The sequence below is a fragment of the Stegodyphus dumicola genome, chromosome 7 (genome assembly GCF_044657685.1).
Source record: "Stegodyphus dumicola isolate Sdum_Otavi_A_Nest chromosome 7, ASM4465768v1".
Taxonomy (NCBI): domain Eukaryota; kingdom Metazoa; phylum Arthropoda; class Arachnida; order Araneae; family Eresidae; genus Stegodyphus; species Stegodyphus dumicola.
The window spans coordinates 44,168,428-44,191,292 of NC_140774.1; the positions used below are offsets into that span (position 1 = coordinate 44,168,428).

Genomic DNA, 22,865 nt, shown 5'->3' on the forward strand with positions numbered 1-22,865 from the left:
CAGCATCATTTCAATCATTTACTGTGTTTCTATTTACATTTCTTATGAGGGTCAAATTGACCCCCAATGGCGGTTTTCGGTTAGTCTGAAATTCGGCTGTTATAGTGTTAAAATGTTCTACGGCTTTACCTGTGGCTAACAAATATTTCCTGGTCGCAAAGTAATTCCTCTTCGGTTTAGACAGGTGCTTGCTCCAGTAGGCCACGACACGTCCTTAGTCGTTTATTTCTTGAAAGAAAATAGTACTGACCCTTTAATTGCTCGCATCCGCTGTCGAGATTAAATAGTCTGTCGAACTGAGGATACGTCAGGATTGGAGCAGATGTTGAAGATTTTTTCAGGTTCTTAAATGCACTTTTGTCCGCAAAAACCTTTGCTTATTCTCTGTCAGCATGTGAAGGGGGTCTTGCGATGGAAGGAAATTCGTTCACGAATCTCCTATGGTAGGTGCAAAGCCCTAGGAAACTTCTCAGCTGATGGACATTTTCGCGGCGTCTCTAGTCTTTAACTGCAGACACTTTTTCAGGATAAGTACACACATCTTCAGCAGAGATGACATGTCTAAGGTAAGTAACTTTCTGTCTGAATAATTTACATTTGCCCGGACTTGACTTTAGATTGGCTTCTTTCATCTTCTGAAGCACCTTTCTAAGACTTTCTAGATGTTCTTTAAATCTCTTCCCGACGATTATTATGTCATTCAGATATATCAGACAGGCTTGGAAAGACCTCTCAACACAGTCTCCATGAGGCGTTCGAATGCTGCCGGCGCATTACAAAGTCCAGACGATATAACCTTGAATTGCAAAGTCCTTCTCCGGTAGTAAATGCCTTCTTTTCTCGGTCATCAGGATATACTCTCTTAGACAAAAAAAAAAAAAAAAAAAAAAAAAAAAAGACGCACCACGACACTTCGAGAAGATATAAAGCAAATTGGATACAAATTGATATGCATACAGGTTTCGACGGAAAATGCAAAATTTTACATTTTCGCTGCGAATGAATGAACGGTTGTCGCTACAGCGCATCTGATCTGCGCAAATGGCAGGATATTTAAGAGGAGAAATTACGATTCCAGGTCATAAATTCTTCACGAATTTCATTCCGTGTACTCTGGTAGACAGTAATTATACCTCGCATACAGGTACGCGAACGATATGCGCAGACGTCAGAATTTGAGAGACATCGTGTAGTTGGGCTCAAAGAAGACGGTTGGTCTTATCGGCGAATAGCCCGACATTTGAACAAGAGCGACGCCACTGTCAGACGATGTTGGCAGGAATGGGTGAACCATGGCCGCACACAGCGCCAAGAATGAAGCGGTAAGCCTAGAGAAACAACAGAACGTGAAGACCGAGCAATCATCAGAGCGGCACTCACAGCCCCAGATGCATCATTATCATCGATTGTGCGTGCAACTAATACTTCAGTGACCGCAAGGACCATTCATAGACGGCTCACAGACAGGGGCGTAGCTAGAGGGGGGCAAGGGGGGCATCTGTCCCCGGGCGCAGAATCCAAGGAGCCCCCAAACTGATGTTACGACATTTTAGAATTAAATGTTTTCCATCCTTGGCAAGCAGCAGGGGGCGCGAAATCTTCAGTTGTCCCTGGGCGCTGAAAACCCTAGCTACGACTCTGATCACAGAAAGGGGGCTGAGGTCACGGCGCCACTTGCGCCGACTACCATTGACCTCTGTACAACGTCAAGCCCGTTTGCAGTGAGTGGTGTCGGGCTCATTCGTACCGGAATGTCACTGACTGGAGTAGAATAGTCTTCAGTGATGAGTCCCGCTTTGAACTGAGGCCCGATGACCAGCGAAGGCGAGTCTGGAGAGGCCCCGGACAGCGGTGCGATACCAACCTGACTATCTTCCGGCAGACAGGCCGACAACCAGGAGTGATGGTCTGGGGTACCATTTCATTTCATAGTAGGACCCATTTGGTTGTCATCCGTCGCAACCTTACAGCACAACGGTACGTCGGCGAAGTTCTAAGACCCGTTGTGTTGCCCTTCATGTCACGTCATCCTGGGCTTACAGTTCAGAAAGACAATGCCCGCCCCCACACTGCACATGTTTCTACTGCTTGCCTTAGTGCTTGCCGAACATTACCTTGGCCAGCAAAGTCGTCGGATCTCTCTCTTATTCAGCACGTTTGGAGCATTACGAGCAGGGCCTTCCAACCAGCTCGGGATATTGACGATCTAACGCGCCAGTTGGACAGAATTTGTCACGATATCCTTCAGGAGGACATCCGCAACCTCTATCAATTGACGCCAAGCCTAATAACTTGCTTAAGGGCCACAGGTGGACAAATGCGTTACTGACCTTTTTCACTTTGTGAAGGTCTATCACTTCAATAAATCATCCAATTTTTCTCAAACTGTAATCATTTGTTTTTCTGTACATGTACATCACTTCTACCGATTTTCGTCCCATTCGGATAAGTCCTTCTTGGTGCGTCGTTTTTTTTTTTTTTTTGTCTAAGAGTGTATGTCTACCTGCCAATATCCATTTTTTAAATCTAGTGCTTTACCAAACCACCACTTGCTTCCAAATAGAGTTTCGAGAATGACATCAATTCTAGGAAGAGTATAACTGTCTTTCTTAGTAACCTTCTTCAAACGACGATAGTCAAAGCAAATAGTTGAACTGTCTTTCTTTCTAACCAGGACGATGGAAGATGTCCATGGACTTGTTGAAGGCTCAATGACATCGCTTTCTTGCATGTCCTTTAGAAGTTTTCCCACTTCTGCCTGTTTAGCAATCTGTAGACGTCTCGGATATTTCTTAATTGGTGGATGAACGACAGTATCGATTATATGCTGTGTCAAACTGATTCGTCCCACGTCAGAAAACGAGCGGAGAAAACATCTTGAATGACACGTTCGGCAGCATTCCTCTCTTAATCGTTTAATTGTGCATTCTGCAATACTTCCGATGTAATACCTCTGCAATACCTCTGATGACACGGATTCTGGAGTGTTACAGTTTCGTTTAACGCTGATCACTGTTGCTCTATCTGAAACAATCTATAGACTTAATTAGTCATATCCTCTTAATTATTCAGTTGGATTTTACGTCTTCTGATTCATTATTGTTGAAACGATATCAGAGGAACAGCAGGATCATTCGTCTGTCAGCCTCCCTGAAATCGAGAGACTTCGATGACACAGTGCTAAATCTCGACACTGGTCGTAAAGTTATGACTCTTGTAAGGTCGATTAGAGGCGTTACTGAACGAATTATTGCTTCTGCAATGTCATTCTGTCTACCTCGCAGATGGATTATAAATTTGGTATGTATCGAGAAATGCCATTATAAATTTATCAACGCCGCCTCATCCTTTTATTTTTCGTGATATAAAACTGTGAATAATTTTGTAAAAATAATTTTTTAACCTCTTGTTTCTATTAAACTATACGATAAATTATTTTTCCTGTTTTAATACATTAATTATTTTACGAGTTTTAAATAAATGCTTATTTAATAAAAAGTTTTATTTATTTATTTGTAAAGCATTTTTTCAGAGGAGATCCTTTTTGCTTCTTAACCCAAGAAAACACACGCGGCAAAGAAGGGTTACTTGTAATTCCAAAGTTTTTTTAATTTCGTGTTTTTTTATTACCCGAAGGTCAGTTAAAGCATTTTAATCTCGTTCGATTTTTTTTTAGTATTTGAGTTATGATATCATTCTTTTTATAATAAGGTAGCATCAGTTTTTGAATGTCAAAACTCTGATGCCAAGGTGAAAGGGAGCATATAAAAATTAGCATATATGAATGAAATTCGTGTAAACAGCCCGCGAGGGCCATTTGCGTACGGGAAGCGATGCCTTTGTGCAGGAGTTTCTACGGAACACTAGCTGGTGTACATGGGAAAAGCTATGAAAATGTCACCTTTCAGCAGTTTTATCCATCCATTCACTGATTGACATTACTTAAAAATGAAATTGTTACATATGGTATCGTTGCTGATATGATAGCTTTAATTACTATTTAAAACTATTTCATAACATCCTTTAGCAAAAACGCAAATGTCCTAATACTGTTTTTGACTATTTGTTTGTATGTAGCAAATTTAAAAAAATAAAAAAATTTTCTTGCAATTTTCTGATCCATAACACATCATCCAAATAACAAAAAAGAAAGATAATGTCTGAAAGGGTTCAGATTTTAACGATCGTCCAAAAAGATTTGTAAAGTTTTTTTTTTTTTTTTTTTTTTTTTTTTTTAAAGTTCGCGCTGAGCTTGCAGTCCACCAGTCTGCTATTGCACTCAGTCCTGCCAACCCATTTCCTTTTAGCTTTATTATTGAGCGCCATTTTTTTCGCACTTACCCCATAAGCTCAACAGAACAATTACGAAAATTTCGAAAGTAACACAGTAGCATATTTTTAGAATTAAAGATGCAGTGTTAAGTGTTAACATACAATTTTTCATTTTTTTTTTCAGTATTTTCTCAGTTTATCTTATCATTGTTCAATTTTCTTAGTAAGATGACTTGAAAAACTTTGTTTTTGTTATTAATGTTTCATGTGTTAAATTTATTAAATATAATTTCCTTTGCCATTACGCCACAATTCAATTCAACAGCAATGTCACAAAATATTTAAAAACATCATATCTCTAGAATTTCCTATACACAGTGTCGCGCGCCGGTCAGAAAAATGCTTTAATCCACTGCTCGCTTTCAAATTGTTGGGTTTGTTAAAAATTTATTAATGTTTTATAAAATATGAAATATAAAATTCAAAATTCAAAATGCGGACTGCCAAATGCAAATGTTCGCGTGGAGAACTACGTTATTCAAAATTTGGTAGCTCTAGGTACCCTCGTTTTTTCACAATGCGAGGAACATACATACATGCAGATTCTTCGTTATTTTAATTTCTTTAAAAATTATACGGGGCGATAATATTTAGGAGCAATAATTTGAAAATTGATTCACCGTTTATAGTGGACGATGCAGAATTCCGTTTCGGGACTAGTAGACCATTCGGGCTAATAAAATTGTCAACCCCTTGATAAAGTGCTACAAATGCATTTTAACCAGAATAGGTAATTAAACTTGAATGAAATACTGAAATTTAATTTTGTAACAACAGTTTCTTTCTTTTTTCCCCGCCCTTTTATTTATTTTTTAAATACCTCTAAGAAGAAATTTTTTGAATTTTTGTCCGGCAAAATATTGTCACTTGCGAATTTTTGTCCTGCAAAATATTGTCACTTAACATTTGTTGCAACCCTTGTACGCAAATGATTCAATCAAAGGAAAGATAACAATTGAAATCAATTATACTTTATAAAATAATTATGTTATTTAATAAATTATTTAATTTAGTGCAAGATTTCCATGCGATGTTAATTTTCGACTTAAATTTAAACACCTAAAAATTTTTTAAAAAGAAATTGAAAAAACTAATAGAGTGACTGATAAATGAACAGTTAATAACTTCGAAGGTAAAACGAAAGAATCACTGATTCTGAGTCATGTCAGCTTTTTAAAATTTTGAAATATTTAAAATTCTTCTTCGAAGCGTTAGGCTGTAATTTGAATTGTTCAGATTGGAAGGGCGCTCGAAAGCAGAGTCGTAGCTAGGGTTTTCAGCGCCTAGGGACAACTGAAGATTTCGCGCCCCCTACTGCTTGCCAAGGATGGAAAACATTTAATTCTATAATGTCGTAACATCAGTTTGGCGCCCCTTGGATTCTGCGCCCGGGGACAGATGCTCCCCTGCTAGAAAGATTTAGATGAATTTTAGAATTATTTTAATGTCGCTTTCTGTCTGTTAGAACCTCACTTTTCATTCTAGAAATTAAGTCTAAATACACTGTTTAAATATTTTAAATTATTAAAGCAAGCAGCCCATGGAACGTACCGTTTCGCGGAACCTTCATAACGAGTTCTCGGACATTTGCGAAGCAAGGGGTGTGACAAGTGTAAGGATGTAGATACGTCATTGTCTGACGTTCTGGTCTGCTTCTTTATTCGCATTTTTATTGGGCGCCGGTAAATATAGTGATGTCATCAGTAACCAATAAGAATGCTCTTATGTGATGTCACTGCATAGTCGTTTTTGGTGACTCAGCGTTATAAGCTCATCTGGGTGCAAAATTTAGTGACTCATGTTACTCCACGTTGTTGTGCGATCGAGATTCGAAAAGTGTGTATTTTTTGAAAACATCTTCATTTGACGACTGTATACTAGCGTAGTGGAAGTATCTTTGCTATTGTTATGCCTAACATTATAAACTGATTTTGAATTGGGAGTTTACAAAATATCAAGTAACTGTAATACAGTCGTAATCAGTGAGCGATAATCATCAGTAAAAACGAGTATCATGGAGATGACGTTTTACGACGATTCCCAATTTCGTTTCGTAAAAAATGATGGTAAGAGTCTGAAACGCCCTGCTACCTTAGATTTGGATCCTGGTGCTGCTACCAAAAAACAGAAAGTCAATGCTCTGCTTACGTCTCCGGATCTAAACATGCTGAAGCTAGGATCACCAGAACTCGAAAGATTCATCATAGCTAATTTAGCTAATGGTAATTTGTCTACACCCACTCCATCGCAAGTACTGTTTCCAAAAAATGTCACTGCAGAACAAGAACAGTATGCTAGAGGTTTCCTTGATGCATTGAATGAGTTGCATCATAATCAAAAAACTTCTTTGGAACAAAGTACTGACCTGCTAACTTCAGAAAACAACTCAGGTACTCTAGCAAAACTTTATCCAGGAGTTGTGCCATTCTACTTTCAACCTATGACAACAGCCAGTGTCATTAAATCATCTGGAAAAAGTGTGTTACAAACAACGGCACCTATTATTAGACCTCCGTCCGTGGATAACACCAGTAGTAATAGCTGTAACAGCAACAGTTTGCCAGTTCCCATAGACATTGCCATCAAAGAAGAACTTCAGACAGTTCCAAATGACTTTTCAAGTCCACCAGTCTCTCCTTTGTGTAATGCTCCTATTGATATGGCAGATCAGGAACGCATCAAATTGGAAAGGAAACGTCATCGTAACCGCATTGCAGCTAGCAAGTGTAGAAAACGAAAATTAGAAAAAATATCTCAGCTAGAACAGAAGGTGAAAGAACTCAAAGGAGAAAATTCGAAGCTAGAGGCAGTGGCAGATTCTTTACGTGAACAAGTATGTAATCTCAAGCAACAGGTAATGGAACATGTGAAAAAGGGATGCCAAATTATGGTTGCCCATGGCTTATGAGTGTCATGGTTGTGCATTTGTGAAAACAGCATTTTTTTTCCTCAAGCATTCGTTCCAAAAGTAATAAATACTTTGTGCCTTCATTTAGCATTACCATGATCAGAATCAGAATTCATTCAGTGTATCATTAGCCAAGATAAGAAAATGTAGCTTTCAAATGCAAACAATTTTGTGCCTTAAAATGGTAACAATTTCTTTAATAATCATTTATTATAATGATTAAGCTGCTAGTTAGATATGCTGAAGTATTTCATATGTATTCAAATTCTTATTCACTCATATTGTGTTTCACTTGCATCATTTTATGAAATTTTTAGTAATTGATATTTTTATTTGGAAAAAATTATTTTTTAATATTTTTCTATTGTAACAGAAATCTTGGTATATGATATGATCTATGTAAGAAATAGTTAAAAACAAAATTCTAAAACTTTTTGTAATATTTAAGCAAATTTATATATAGTCAGGTATGAAATGAAATATGAATTTAAATTTTTACACTCAGAAAACATAGATGCTATTTACTTTGATCATTTTTTTTTCCAATGGTGGGCACTTGCCTGTGCCAACATTGGCTACTCCTAAGGCCAGATCTGGTGCTCTCTTTATTATGGAGGCACCTGCACCTAATAGGTGGGCCACCTTTACCTCCTATGAAGGGACAAACAATTTACATCCATGCTTTCTTCGCGATTTGAACCTGGGCCGTACGATATCACAGTGAGGCTTCCCAACCACTATACCGTCTGAGCAGCTTTACTTTGATCATTAGTGTGATAGTAACTCGTGTTTAATCGATCAATCAAAAATATATGAATTTGCCTTTTTTAATAATGTAATTTTTGGTTCTAATAAGGTTCTGTAATGAGTCAAGAAATTGCATGTATAAAAATTACATCTTTGTATCAGAAAAGCCGTCAAGTGATTTTTCACTGGACAGTTGGTAGTTTGTATTCACCCTTTTCTGTACTACATTGTAACTACTATTCATAGAAATGTGAGGAAACATTGCATCTGCTGCACATGTAATTAAAAAATAATGCCTATTTTCAGTTATCCAGTACAAAAATTTGGTAAATTTGTTTATATTATGGAACGATAGATCGCGTTTTATCAAACATTTTATGCAAGATATGAACATATAGGAATTCAAGGATATTATAAAAGTTTAAGGTTGATATATTTAAGAAAAATCTATAATGTACTAATATAAATGTAAAATAATAGTAAGTAAATCTTGTTAATGCAAGGAGTTCTCTCCTTGTTTCTTGGAAGATTTTGAAAAGCTATTAATTTTTATTAGGGTACATCTTTTAGCTGATACATTTATGTATGTCTTAGTTTTTCATATCGTATCCCAGAACTTATCTTTTAATTGATTGATTAGGATAGGTGTTTTTAACATGTTTCAGATTTATATTGCCTTGTTTTGTTCTGAGTGATCCTAATATGTAGCATCTACGTATGCCATCATTAAATAAAGATTTTGTTAATGGTAATTAAATGCATGTATTATTATTTATAAGTCTCAGTATGAAAAATGTAGATGCCTTAAGCTGCAGGAGAAATACTAATGTAAAATTTCCAGCATTATTCAGATTAAAAGCTTAAAAATTTGAAAAGTGAAATATCTACCATTTAAAGTATAGCAATCTTACGTTGAATTTGTTATTTTGAAATGTGTATGCATTGTTATGTTTAATTAAAGTCATTAGGAATAACATCAAAGAATATTTTCAAAATGCAGATTTTTTTAAATTTTTGTTGCATATTTAATTCTATTATAAGTTCTTTTCATTCAGTTTCGTAAAATTTGCATCACCTTTGGTTTTCTGATAAATTGTTTGTTATGCCATACTTTGTATATACCATATTTGTATAGTATTGATACATATGAAGGTACTGCAAGTCACTCATATTGAAATACAAATTTTGGACTGATATTTTGAAAAATATGGACTACAACATAGCAGTTTTTTTTGAATATGTTCATCCTTTTTATGAGCTCTGTGATAATGCATTTCTAATCATGCAAGTAACAGTCAGAATTGTATTGCTAAAAGATTTTGACAAGCTTGCATAATTCATTTTTTTAAATGATGACTTGTATGATATTTTGTATATAGTCTGATAGTTGCCATTTTAAATAAAATTTTAGAATGTATTGTTTATTACTGAAATGAGTATTTTTATAAATGATATTCAAATTATAAATCTTTTTCCTAATTAACAAATTAATTTATCAAAATAATTAAGTATATTTGTATATTAATTTATTAGCAGATAATTTTAAAAAGTATTACAACTGAAATATTTCAAAGTAAAATCTTTGAAGTCAAAATATTTAGATATGCAATGTCAGATGATGGTAAATATTAATATACATGGGTATTTACAGTCAGATTCCTACCTTCACTAACGGCTAGTCAGATATTTACTGCCTTTGGAAATTAATAGTATTAGCTAATATTACAGCAGGAAATATTGTCCAGTGTAACTTCACTATTCACCAATTTGTGTAACTTTTTGACCACTTTATTTTAAATCAATATCGATTGAAAGTTGCACTTTCGTGATTTTTTTATCTTGAACTTTTTCTGATTTTTAATGTAAATTTTTATTAATTGATAGCACGAAACTAATGATTACATTTGAACCAAAATGATACATTTCAGGACACAAAACTTTTAACTAACATAAGATGAAATCTGTGGATTCATATGCCAAATCATTTTTATTTCACTGTGTAAATTTAAATAGCAAATAATCACAAGAAACTAATTTAAGTTGAAAGTGAAGAATTATGAAATTATTTAAAAGTTTCAGACGCCATCTAGAACTCTGATAGTGGAATGTTTTTCAGCATTTAATATTGAACAAGTCAACACATTTTGCTTTAAACCCTGAAAATAGTAAATATTTTATTGCTAGAAAGGTAAAACCATTTGCTAGTAATAAGAATAATATATTTATTGTAATAGAAGTATGAGCATACAAACAGATTAAAGAATTACAAGAGATAAGTGTTATTGAATATTTATTGTTTATATACATAAAAAATGAGTAATATGAACAATTAGAATAAAAATAATGCTAAATCATTTATATGATAATTTGTAATACTGTAACAAATGAAATGGTTAACTATCAAAAAATATAGTAAATTTTTAAGTGTGTTTCAAATATTTGTTATGCTAAATAAATATCAACTACAAGCTTAGAGGATGGTTAAGGATTAATCAAGGCAAATGAGGATTAACTACGTACATGAAGGACTATTTAAGGAAAATTACTTTGCATTAACTTTAACCTGAAAAAAATTTCAAGCAGCCAACCTTTTCATGGAAATTCCACCCAAGGATGAATTAGCTGCCTTATCCACTACTGGGTCTAAATAAGTTCATGGAATTTATATGACACAAAACTACGGTAAATCATGAAAGTAATAATTTCATCCAAATATGTAATTTTCACTTAAGAAATTCGAAAACTTATATGCTTTTGCAGCTCTGCAGTTTATATACTTATATCAGTTAATTTTCTCATTTTGCCACAAATAAAATAAAACACATGATAAAATTATTAATTTTTTCCCCCTGATGAATGAAGATCCACATTATACCATAAATGTTCTGTTTTGCTACTAAAATTAGCACAAAAAACTCACTACCTAGGCACCAAAAGTCTAAAATAAGGAGAAAAAATGGCACATTATATCCATAAACAAGACACATTTTGCTTTATGTGTACAGAAAGTTAAGTCCAAGATTTTTCAGAAGAAGGCAGAAACCACAGTCTGCGGTTAATAAACACATGCTAAAATCCCCAGAGGGACCAAAATCTGCAGTTGTACTGGAGAAAATGTCTAGACGTGTGAGAAGCTATCTGGGAGGATGCTACATAAAATATTTTTAGACGATATCAAAAGTTACCATACACAGTGTCTCCCAAAAGTGTCTGCACACTTTTAAGAATTTGCAGAAAAAGCGCTGTAATCCGGAACTGAATTTCAATATGAAGCCCAATATTTTTTCATATCTCTATGTGATTTTGAATAAGACCAAAGTTTTAAATTTATAATACTGACTTATTTTCTTTTTCTAAAATTTAAAATATAAGGAGGCATAGATAAAACAAGCCTCAAAAGTGATCGTACACAAAAACATTTTCATAAATAAAATTATCGTCTATCATTTTTTTTTTTTTTTTATTTTTGCATTTTGGTGTTGTTTAAAAATTGTTTGGCTTTATTTTTTGCTTGCTTACTTTGTTATATTTTATTTAATGTTTAAAAATGGCTCATAGTCATAAGGAAACAATAAAATTTCATAGTCGAAAACTGATAATTTTTTATCATAAAAATGGAAAGATTTGGGATATCACTAAGTTAGTAAATTTATCCCATTCTACACTGCAGTATGTGATAAAATGCTTTAAAGAAGAAAATTGGATTCAAAATAAAGTAAGAAGAGATTATCCGTCAAAGTACATGACTCAGCATGATCAAAGATTTATTGTTAGAAAAATGTGAAAAAAATCCACCGTTGAGTGTTGTAAAGATTTCTACAGAATTCAAGGAAAAATTTTCTACTTCAATTTCAGTTAAATTTGTTCAACAAGACTCAGATCAGCTGAATTACATACGCGCTCTGCTCAAAAAATTTTTTTCTGGAAGTGCAAAAAATAGAAAACTTGGGCTTCTCTTCTCAAAATCAATGATAAAAGCCTAGAGCATATTGGAATTATATCTTATTTGCAGATGAAAGCAAATTTAACATTTTGTATTCTGATGAGTATGTAATTAATTATATGGAGAAAAAAAATGAGGAGCTTAATCCCAAGACCTTGGTTGGAACATTAAAGGATGGCAATGGAGGGGTTCTTGTGTGAGAGTGCATGTCAACATCAGGAATTTAATATTTATTGAGGGCATAATGAACCATGATCTTTATTTAAATACTTTAAAAGATAATTTTAAATTATCCACCCAAAATTTGAGTACTGGAAGCAATTTTATTTATTATCATGGTAACGATCTTAAGCATATAGCCCTCAACGTATGCCTTTTGAGCATCTATAATTGTCTACAAATTCTGAAAACACTACCTCAGTCACCAGACAGAAGTTTAAACCGAACAGAAGACATCTGGAGCACATTAGAGGTAAGGGTACAAAGACACAATATTAAAACAAAAACTGAAAACAGCATTGATGCAAATATTACACAAGAAAGAAAAAAGGTGAGGAACTGTATGCCCAGGCGTTTGAAAGCTGTCATAAATACTGCAAATGTGCAGATTTCTTAAAAATGTACGAAAACTTTAATGAGGCAACGTTTCTATTACTTTCTTATTATTGATTTTAAAGGAACAAAAAGTTTTAATATTGTTGCGTGCGTACGGATTCGTTACTAAATGAATGCACAAGTCCGATGAAAAATGAACAAAAATTTATTATTATCACAACAAAAATGCTTAAATTTTCTCAAATTATCACGCAGTATTACAATATCTCACAGTAGTTTTCTTTTAACTACTAAAATGTCCAATAGAACGTAATTTAAAACAGCTAAAGAACGCTAATCCGCGAATTCGCTACAATCAACAACAGTAGTTTTCTAAACAACAACAAACTAAGCAACTACTACGAACTGAGATGTTTTCCTCCTTTTATAACATTTTAAAATCACGCGCTAGAATTTTCCAGTACTTTCTGGAAATGAAAAAGAGTTATTTATTTATTTAATGCACGCGCTCTTGTATTTTCAATTTTCCGGCTTAGCTTTCTTTTAATATTCGTCACGCGCTGCACTGCGCGAGAAATAAAACCATTTAATTTATAATTGAACTAACATTAGCTTTTTAAATACCAAATTCGTAACACTGCCCCCTTCCCAAGGACTGCACGTCCCGGTCAGTACAATCCCTGGACAGGAAGCTAAACTTACAACTGTGGCATAAACATTACATTACAATATCAAACAACATGAACAATAAATGCAATAACTAACTTGAACAAATCAAATGCTATCAAATACTAAATATAAAACAAATACTAAATGCAAATCAAATACTAAATACAAATCAAATACTAAATGCAAATCAAATACTAAATACAAATTTATAAACAAAAAGGACCATGGTCTAATACTATTTACAATTATTTACATTATGTACTATGGCCATAGTAACGAGCTAACCTGTCGTAAGAGTTCGAAGACTCACGGATCCGAACCACGACGTCATTCGTGTTCAGCGCTGTATATGGACCATCCGAAGGTGACTGTAATTTAGGACTCAGTCCTTTTCGTTGAATCGGGTTCCACAACCACACCTTGTCTCCTTCGTTGGATCTATGTCTAGTAGCTCTTGTGTCGCATCTGGTCTTCATTTTCTCCGTCGCCAAGTTGACTCGCTTTCGTGCAGAACGGTGCATCCCCTCAAACCGGGCCTGGGCGTCTTGGATGTGTTCCTCAGGCAATGAAGGCGCATCCGTATGGCGATCAAACACGTGGTCACAAGGCAGACGAAGGTCTCGACCGGAGAGCTTCTGAGATGGAGAATAGATGGTAGTCTTGCGTTTCTTTTCGACCCCGGTATGATTTCGGCGGCTTCCCGAGCTGGGTCTTTCGGACAAGGCGTCGGCATTTCCAAGTGAGGATCTCTTCTGAGGATGGATAGTCATGTCACCAGATGCTGAAAGCAGTTTGTTGTTTTTGAAGTCTAAGGAAAAATTGTATTTCCTTAAAAAGTCCAATCCGAGTATGCATGGATCTGTGATATCCGCCACATAAGCCGTGTGATGGTAGGCGGCATTTCCAAACGTGATGTTTACGTTTAACTTCCCAGTTATGTCGATCTTGTCACCAGACGCAGTCTGAAGGGTAACACAGGATGGCGTCCAAATAAGTTTGTCTTTAAACTGTTCAGCTAAATCTTTCCTAATGATGGTAACATTAGCTCCTGTGTCAATGATCATATCGCAAGGAACTCCATCGATATTCCCATTAATGGACATTCCGTTACTGTTGCCACTCACTGTATAAATTTTAAGCGCTTTAAAACAAGGTTTTTCATTATCTGACAACCTCCGTTCCTCGATATGGTCACTAATTCGTTTACTGCGTCGTTGCTGGGAAATGGTCTTATTTTCCGTACCTCGGGATGTTCTGCAATTTCTTCGTATGTGGCCTTCAACTCCGCAGTTCCAGCATTTTAGAATTAGTTTCTTTTCACATATGTTCCGTCTCAAGCCACTGACTTGTCTGGTAAAATCATCTGCTTTATATTCCGTACCCTGGGGTGCTCTGCAATTCCGTCTTAGGTGACCTTCACTAGCACATCTCCAACACCTTAGAGCCACTTTCTTCTCCCTCCTACTTCATATCAAAGCGTCGACTTGTCTGGCTAAATCATCTAAACGAGCCATCAGTTGATCCACTGGCTCACGGACTCGCACAGCTTTAACTGGGTAGCGATCTCTACTAGTTGCTTGCTGGGCTGCCTCGAACTTCATGGCGTACAACAGAGCGCTTTTCATGTCCTTTACATCTGCCATTCGAAGAGCTTTCTGTATTTCAGGATCTCGGATGCCGTCGATGAAATATTGCAGCGACAGGATTTCTCTTGTTTCTGTCGGGCACTCCGAAAAGGCGAGGTGGGACAGCCTTTCAACATCCGTGGCGAGCTCCTGAAGTGTTTCGGTAGGCTTCTGTTGACGAGATTTTAATTGGAGCCTGCTGTAGTCTTTTAAACACTTCTCCCCAAAGCGCAACTCCAAGGCGCCGGACAGAGCTTCGAAATCTAACCTTTTGTTTTCGGGAAGAGTCTGAAGGATATCCGCTGCGTCGGCTCTTAGAGAAGCGGCGAGATGACAGGCCTTAGCTTGGGAATCCCATCCATTCGCATCCGCCACGATAGAAAATTGTGTCTTATACACCTGCCAGGAGGTCTTCCCATCATATGTGGATAGCTTCAGAGGTGGACGAGCAGGCATTGGTAAGAATTTAAAATCATCACTCCTGCTCCCTGCCGACGCTACGAATTTCTTTAAAGTATCCATTTCTTTGGCAACTTCAGAAACTCTCTCATCAATTTGTTGTTCGATTTGGTGTTGGACGGCACAAACTCTTCCTTCAATTCGTTCCTCCACAGCAGAAACTCTCCCTTCTATATGTTCTTTTACAGAAGAAACTCTTTCTTCTATTTCTTCTTTCACCGAAGAAACTCTTTCTTCAATTAGTCCAACTTTATTTTCAACTGTGTCAATTCTGCCTTCCATAGCTTCAAATTTATTTTCTATTATGCAGGTAATCTCTCTTTTCATTTCTTCTTGACCTGCTTCAATCTTTTCTTGACCAGCTTGAACGGCTTTCATTTCGTCCTTAACAGAGTTGACGGCCCCTTCCATCTTTCCTTGGCTAGATTTCATCTCTTCTTTCATTTCTTCTTTAAACGAGGCAAAGGCTGTTATCAATTGCCTTAACTGCTCTTCCATCGCTCTTGTTATTGGCATTCAAATCCCACTTCTGACACCAAAAATTGTTGCGTGCGTACGGATTCGTTACTAAATGAATGCACAAGTCCGATGAAAAATGAACAAAAATTTATTATTATCACAACAAAAATGCTTAAATTTTCTCAAATTATCACGCAGTATTACAATATCTCACAGTAGTTTTCTTTTAACTACTCAAATGTCCAATAGAACGTAATTCAAAACAGCTAAAGAACGCTAATCCGCGAATTCGCTACAATCAACAACAGTAGTTTTCTAAACAACAACAAACTAAGCAACTACTACGAACTGAGATGTTTTCCTCCTTTTATAACATTTTAAAATCACGCGCTAGAATTTTCCAGTACTTTCTGGAAATGAAAAAGAGTTATTTATTTATTTAATGCACGCGCTCTTGTATTTTCAATTTTCCGGCTTAGCTTTCTTTTAATATTCGTCACGCGCTGCACTGCGCGAGAAATAAAACCATTTAATTTATAATTGAACTAACATTTGCTTTTTAAATACCAAATCCGTAACACTATGTTCATAAAACAATTATGGTAATTTTGCTAAGAGAAATTAATATATATTAAATAAATTTCATTTTAAAATATTTTTCCTTGATGAATATAACATTCACTGAAATTTCACTGAAACTTGTAAGTGTACTAACACTTTTGGGAGTCACTGTAGATACTTCATTACCTGTTCAGTACTTTTTTGTAGCTTTTCTTTCATGTTCATAAAGAATTTCCATCTTTCCATTCGGTAGATATATTTCCCTAATAACTCATCTGATAATTGTACAATAAACTTTCACTGAACACTGTTCTTCTAATCCAGCTATAAATCTTATATATGGACTGGACAGGATTAATGGAGGGGCACAGGTGTAATACTCTTTTACTCCATTTATCATAAAAGTGTATTTTAGACCTTTTTATCTATATAGAGTCAAGAACTGTTTCCCAGCATTAAAAATAATTGAACATGTTGTTACTGGTCCTAACTGGCTGATCTACGAGTCCAAGACCATTTTATATTTATTTTATTTTAATTGAACATTTTATATGCTAATACTTTTACCACCTTTAAAATGTCTGCACACAATAATTCTTGTTATGCATTTTCATTTAAAATTTTAAAATGCAACTCATACATATTTTTTTACAATTTTTGAATAAATTGCTTTAACTTTAGAAACATATTCAACATATAGTTTTATAAGATTTTTAAATCAATATGCAAAAAGCTTCTTCAATTTCCAGTAAATACCTTTTTAGATAAATTTAAAAAAATGTAAGTGGCAAAAAACAAATGCAAAATTTTCAGTCAAAATTTTATAATGGTATATTCGGTACTCTTGTGTTATCAGGGCCATATTCAGAAATGGATGGATGGATGGATAGATGTTTTCATGCATGCATGTATATATGTTCATATGTGTGTTTATACACATATACATACATGCACATATACATTTCTGAAGCCAATCCTGGATAAGAGAAGACTACCATATATTCTACATGAATTGCACTTAACATATTTTAAACAAAAATTTATTTACACCTGTGTGATTTAGAACTTGCATAAGAATAAACAAATTGACCAATTATGAATCCCACAAAACAGACAGTATGTTAGCAGAAGTGAAACAGGATTTATCCTTCTGTTTGTAGAAATGTATTCTACTTAGCTTATTTAATATTACTTGATGATGTCATTTGACCTCTCCATTTTTTATATCCATACATTTTTAAATTTCTCTTTTAATTATTAGATGCAGTTAGAATCAAGTAATTTGTATTTGGACACTGCGCAAAAATAAAATAAAAATGTTTAAAAAAATCTGAAAGGTTTCACGGTTTAAATTACATCCAAAGGTGCGTTTTTTTAATGTTTTGTGTGTTACCTTTATTTATTAAATATTATGTTCTTTGCACTTAAACCATTAAATTCAGTTCAATAGCAATGTCGCAAAATAATTTTAAAATGAGCGTATCTTTAGAATTTCCGATACACAGTTACGCGCCCTGGAGATAAAAAGGCCCCCCCAATAGAGTGTTGCCATTGCTCGCTTTTAAATCATTTAATTTCTTACTAAAAAATTCATTAAAGTTTTACAAAATATGAAATCGATAATAAAACAAATTCCAAATTTCAAATTTGGTCTTCCACATGCCCATATTTGTAGGAGGATTACATCATTCAAAATTCGATGGCTCTATGTACCGTTGTTTTATCACAATGCGAATAACATACATACATTTATGCAGATTTTTCATTATTTAATTTTTTCAAATATAATGCAGGACTCTAACATTTGGTGGCAATAGTTTGAAAAGTAAAATGGACATTTATAGCGATCCAATGCAAAATTGCAAAACGAAAACAATAGTCCTTCAGTGTCAAAGCCCCTTTGGACTGAAAAAGGAAGAAGGAAAGAAATTTAAAAATAAAATGTTAAAAATTTGAACATTATCATGTATAATTTTTAAAAAATAGCTTTTCATACAGTATTAATAAATATTTATTACTCATCATTGAGGGGAAAAAATTCCATATAATTAATTCTCCGTAAAAATTTATTCGAACTTTAAGGTTAAAAATAGCTGTTGCAATTGACTGTAACAAAATCCATAAACCACATTTGGCGTTATAATCGCTTTAAAAAAAAATGCCCAATTTCAAAATGCCCCAATATGTAAATTCATGTACATCTCAGAAATTTTTTATAAAAAACTCTAATTTTTTGTATGTATGCTTAGAAATACATCTATTTTAGGGGAAAGTGCAGAATCACTTACTGCTTGCGCATTTTTTACTGCTTGAACATATTTGCTATCCATGTATAAATCGACTTATTTTCACTTAAAAAAAAACCCAAAATTGCACGATAATGGCATTGCACACTCTCTTAACTTTATCCATCTACACATCGACCTATTTTCACTTAAAAGTCTATAAAACACATTTGTTTGTAAATTGACGGAAATCCAATTCTTCTTACTCTTGTAAAATGCGCCAAACAAATAAGTGGGTGATTCTGCACTTTACCCCTATTTTAAGATGATGGTAAAAATTGTATAGTTTATAATTCAAAATTTTTTTCGAAAAATTTAGAAAAATTATTTAAAAACACAAATTTTATAAATAAATAATAAAAAATGGGTGAATTTTATTTGAAATGAGCCTAAATTTTGAAATGTGAAAGGAAGAATAAAAAAAGAGATATTAATATATACCAAATACAATTAACATTGAGGAGCTAATTTTTTAAAAACTACTCGTGCGATTTTTACAAAACTTGGCAGTCTGGCATAATGAAAAAGTCCGATTTTGTATCAAACTACGTATGTTGGTTTAATCCTAGTATCCGGTGCACACGGGATTTGGCGACTTTATGATGAGCAATAAAAACGGGACATATACGATGAGCAGTAAACGGGTCATTCAAAGAATATACATAGTTATATACAGTATATATTATGTATATACACACATAGTATATAGTGTATAGTATATAGACGTTCTTTGGATCATTTTTGGTGTTGGCAATAATTTTCAAAAGCGCGCCAAGGCTGCACCGTATACTAGGATTTTACCCATATGTTATGTTAGAACAAAGTTATATATAAATATAATATATATCGTAAGTCACGCTTTCGAGACATGAAAAAAGCAATTTGAATTTTCTCAATTGGCCCAAGTAGAATGCGAAATATAGAACATTTTTTTTTTTTTTTTGGGGGGGGCGCATTTATATGTGATTTTTCTTTCCAACTAGCACTACAGAAAAATCTGAAATTCATCCGTTATTTGCAGTATGTAATAATATCTAAGTTTTATACCTATTTTTCAAAATATATTATGAGTTAAACAATTAAGAATAACAGACAAAGTTGACAGATGTCTTGTTTTGCACCTGCTAAATCTTTCTGCACCGATGGGCGAAAAATCAAGCTTAGGTGCGAGGTGCGAAGAAAGCGGGTAATTTCGTATTTCAGAGGAGAGGAAAAAGGGACTTCGTACTCTTTGTACAAATTAAGAATAACATTCGTAAGCAATGATTATTACAGTATTAAGTTATCATGATTATCAGAAAAAGAGTTCTTTTATGCAGTCGTTAACATAGTTTTCAGAAGAGAATTATAAGTGGACTTTTAACTAAATGATCTCTAAATTACTGAATGAAATTGAAAATTTTACTATAACCCTTTCATTTTGGTAAACACATTCGTTTTCAAACTCATTCAAGAAATTTTTTTTTTTTTTTTTTTTTTTAAATTGATCAACATGACAAAAAGGCGGAAAAATACTTGCAAAACCACTGTTTGTTCTAAATCTGTAAAGGATTTGACGGAGTGATTCGGGAAACTTGCGCTGAAGCATTGTATTTTTTTAAAGAAATTCCATTATTATTATTTTCTCAAAAAGAAAATTTCTTTATTTCAGGGAAACAATATGTAGCTGAGGTATTAAAATAAAATTATGTTAACATTACTTGAATAGATAGAAAACAAGTGAAGTTTGTCATAAATGCAAAAAGTTCCATCGAAGAAGACAACAGATTTCTTAAAACTTTGTATTGTAACTGTGTAAAAATAAATGTAGAGACAATGATCGTTTATCAGCTGATGTTGATCTCTCAGATGTGCACGCAAATCTTCAAAATTTAAATTGGACGCTTATTATATAATGTTGAATTGATCGGTGGGAATGTTATGTCTTTTAACTACTGTATAGTAAAGCATTATGTCATTCATACAATAACTACCTTCATTTAGTTAGCAGTGAGGCAAATGCATATAATGAATGTTTAGAGACCAATATTGATGCAGTTGTAGAAGGGGACTGACTGTGTAACAAGACGTTCCTGGAACTTGCATATGTATTAACACACATGTGACAAAATGTTTGCCTGTGATGTTTGTAGCAAATCATTTACACAGAAGTCAAGGTTGAATTTCCATGCACGTGTTCACACTGGTGTGAAGCCATATCCATGTAAAGAATGTAACAAATCATTTACTCAGAAGGGTAGTTTGAAAAATCATATGCGTATTCACACAGGTGAAAAACCGTATCTGTGTGATGTATGTAACAAGACATTTGCCCAGAGAGGAGCATTACGGGTGCACATAAATACGCACACTGGTGTGAAACCTTATGTATGTAGTATCTGCAATAAGGCATTCACACGAACTACTATTTTGAGAACTCATTTGCGTTTACACACCGGTGAGAAACCACATGCATGTGATTTATGTAATAAATCTTTTACACAAAAGTCAGTTTTGATGAATCACGTGCGTGTCCACTCAAAGGATAAACCTAATGCTTGCACTATATGTACCAAGTCATACAAACATAAGTATATGCTAATGAATCATATGCATACTCACTTGGGTGAAAAACCTTATGCTTGTAATATATGTACCAAGTCATACCTACATAGGTCTCTGTTAATGAATCATATGCGTATTCATACAGGTGAAAAACCTTTTGAGTGTAGTGTGTGTAATAAGTTATTTGCTCAAAAAAATGATTTAAAGATGCACATGTTTAGCCATACAGATGAGAAACCCCATTTATGTACAGTATGTAATAAATCTTTTGCAAAAAAACGTACATTACGAGAGCATATGTTTACACATATGGGTCAGAAACCTTACTCATGCAATTTGTGTAGTAAGTCCTATGCTCAGAAAAGTGCTCTGAAAGTACATATGTTTAAGCACACGGGTCTGAAGCCATATGCTTGCAATGTATGTAGTAAGTCATTTGTACATAAAAGTGTTTTACAGATGCATATGAATAGCCATGCAGATACTAAAGCTCATGTCTGTGATATATGTAAAAAATCATTTACATTAAAATGTGCAATGAAAAAACATATGTTAATTCATACTGGCCAGCAACTTTACACATGTGAGAAGTGTAGTAAAACATACAAGTGGAAGAGAGATTTGCAGAAACATTTGATGGATCATGTTGATGAAAAACCTCTTACATTGTCTGCAGACAATCATTTGCACGTGAAATAAATTTCAGATTATTCATTATCTATGCAAATTAATGCTGATAAAATAGTTAAGTCATATATAACCAATAATGTGAGAACAATTATGAAAAATGAATGCATAATTTAAATAAAAAGTGTATCTTTATCAAAAAAAGATGCCCTCATAATAAAAAAATTATTAGTTATTGATTGTTACCATGTTAAGATCGTTACCATGATAATAAATAAAATTGTTTCCAGTACCCAAATTTTGGGTGGATAATTTAAAATTATTTTTTAAAGTATTTAAATAAAGATCATGGTTCATTATGCCCTCAATAAATATTAAATTTCTGATGGTGACATGCACTCTCACACAAGAACCCCTCCATTGCCATCCTTTAGTGTTCCAACCAAGGTCTTGGGATTAAGCTCCTTATTTTTTTTTTCTCCATATAATTAATTACATATTCATCAGAATACAAAATGTTAAGTTTGCTTTCATCTGCAAATAAGATATAATTCCAATATGCTCTGGGCTTTTACCATTGATTTTGAGAAGAAAAGCCTAAGTTTTCTATTTTTTGCACTTCCAGAAAATTTTTTTTTGAGCAGAGCGCCTATGTAATTCAGCTGATCTGAGTCTTGTTGAACAAATTTAACTGAAATTGAAGTAGAAAACTTTTCCTTGAATTCTGTAGAAATCTTTACAACACTCAAAGGTGGATTTTTTTCACATTTTCTAACAATAAATCTTTGATCATGCTGAGTCACGTCAGGTCCTCTTTGATGGACAATCTCTTCTTACTTTATTTTGAACCCAATTTTCTTCTTTAAAACATTTTATCACATACTTAAAAGTGTAATATGACACTTATAAACTGAAATGGGTAAAATCCTAGGAGAGCCTACACCCTCGGCGACAAACTGGGAAAGTGCGCACTGCTTCGCGTGTTTCTCAAAATTGCTAACTTGAAAGTAACAAGCCAAAGAATTGCTCAAACTCCTTATTTATGCACACACCGATTTATTTTCACTTTAAAAAACCTCAGAGAATTGCACACACTTGGCATTGCTCACTCCCTTGACTTTATCCATTTACACATTGATATGTGCCACACA

At 34.1% G+C, this 22,865-nt stretch overlaps 2 protein-coding genes across 2 annotated transcripts; both read left to right on the plus strand.

The window, feature by feature from the left end:
• The first annotated feature begins 6,108 nt into the window (after nt 1–6,108).
• Nucleotides 6,109–9,411, plus strand: LOC118179866 (transcription factor Jun-like). Its single transcript, XM_035349029.2, has one exon. It carries the CDS (start codon nt 6,347–6,349, stop codon nt 7,238–7,240), a length of 894 nt encoding a protein of 297 aa, XP_035204920.1. The 5' UTR covers nt 6,109–6,346; the 3' UTR covers nt 7,241–9,411.
• Nucleotides 9,412–19,788: 10,377 nt separating this feature from the next.
• On the plus strand, nt 19,789–22,073 carry LOC118179867 (uncharacterized). Its single transcript, XM_035349030.2, has one exon. It carries the CDS (start codon nt 20,653–20,655, stop codon nt 21,784–21,786), a length of 1,134 nt encoding a protein of 377 aa, XP_035204921.1. The 5' UTR covers nt 19,789–20,652; the 3' UTR covers nt 21,787–22,073.
• The last annotated feature ends 792 nt before the right edge of the window (nt 22,074–22,865 follow it).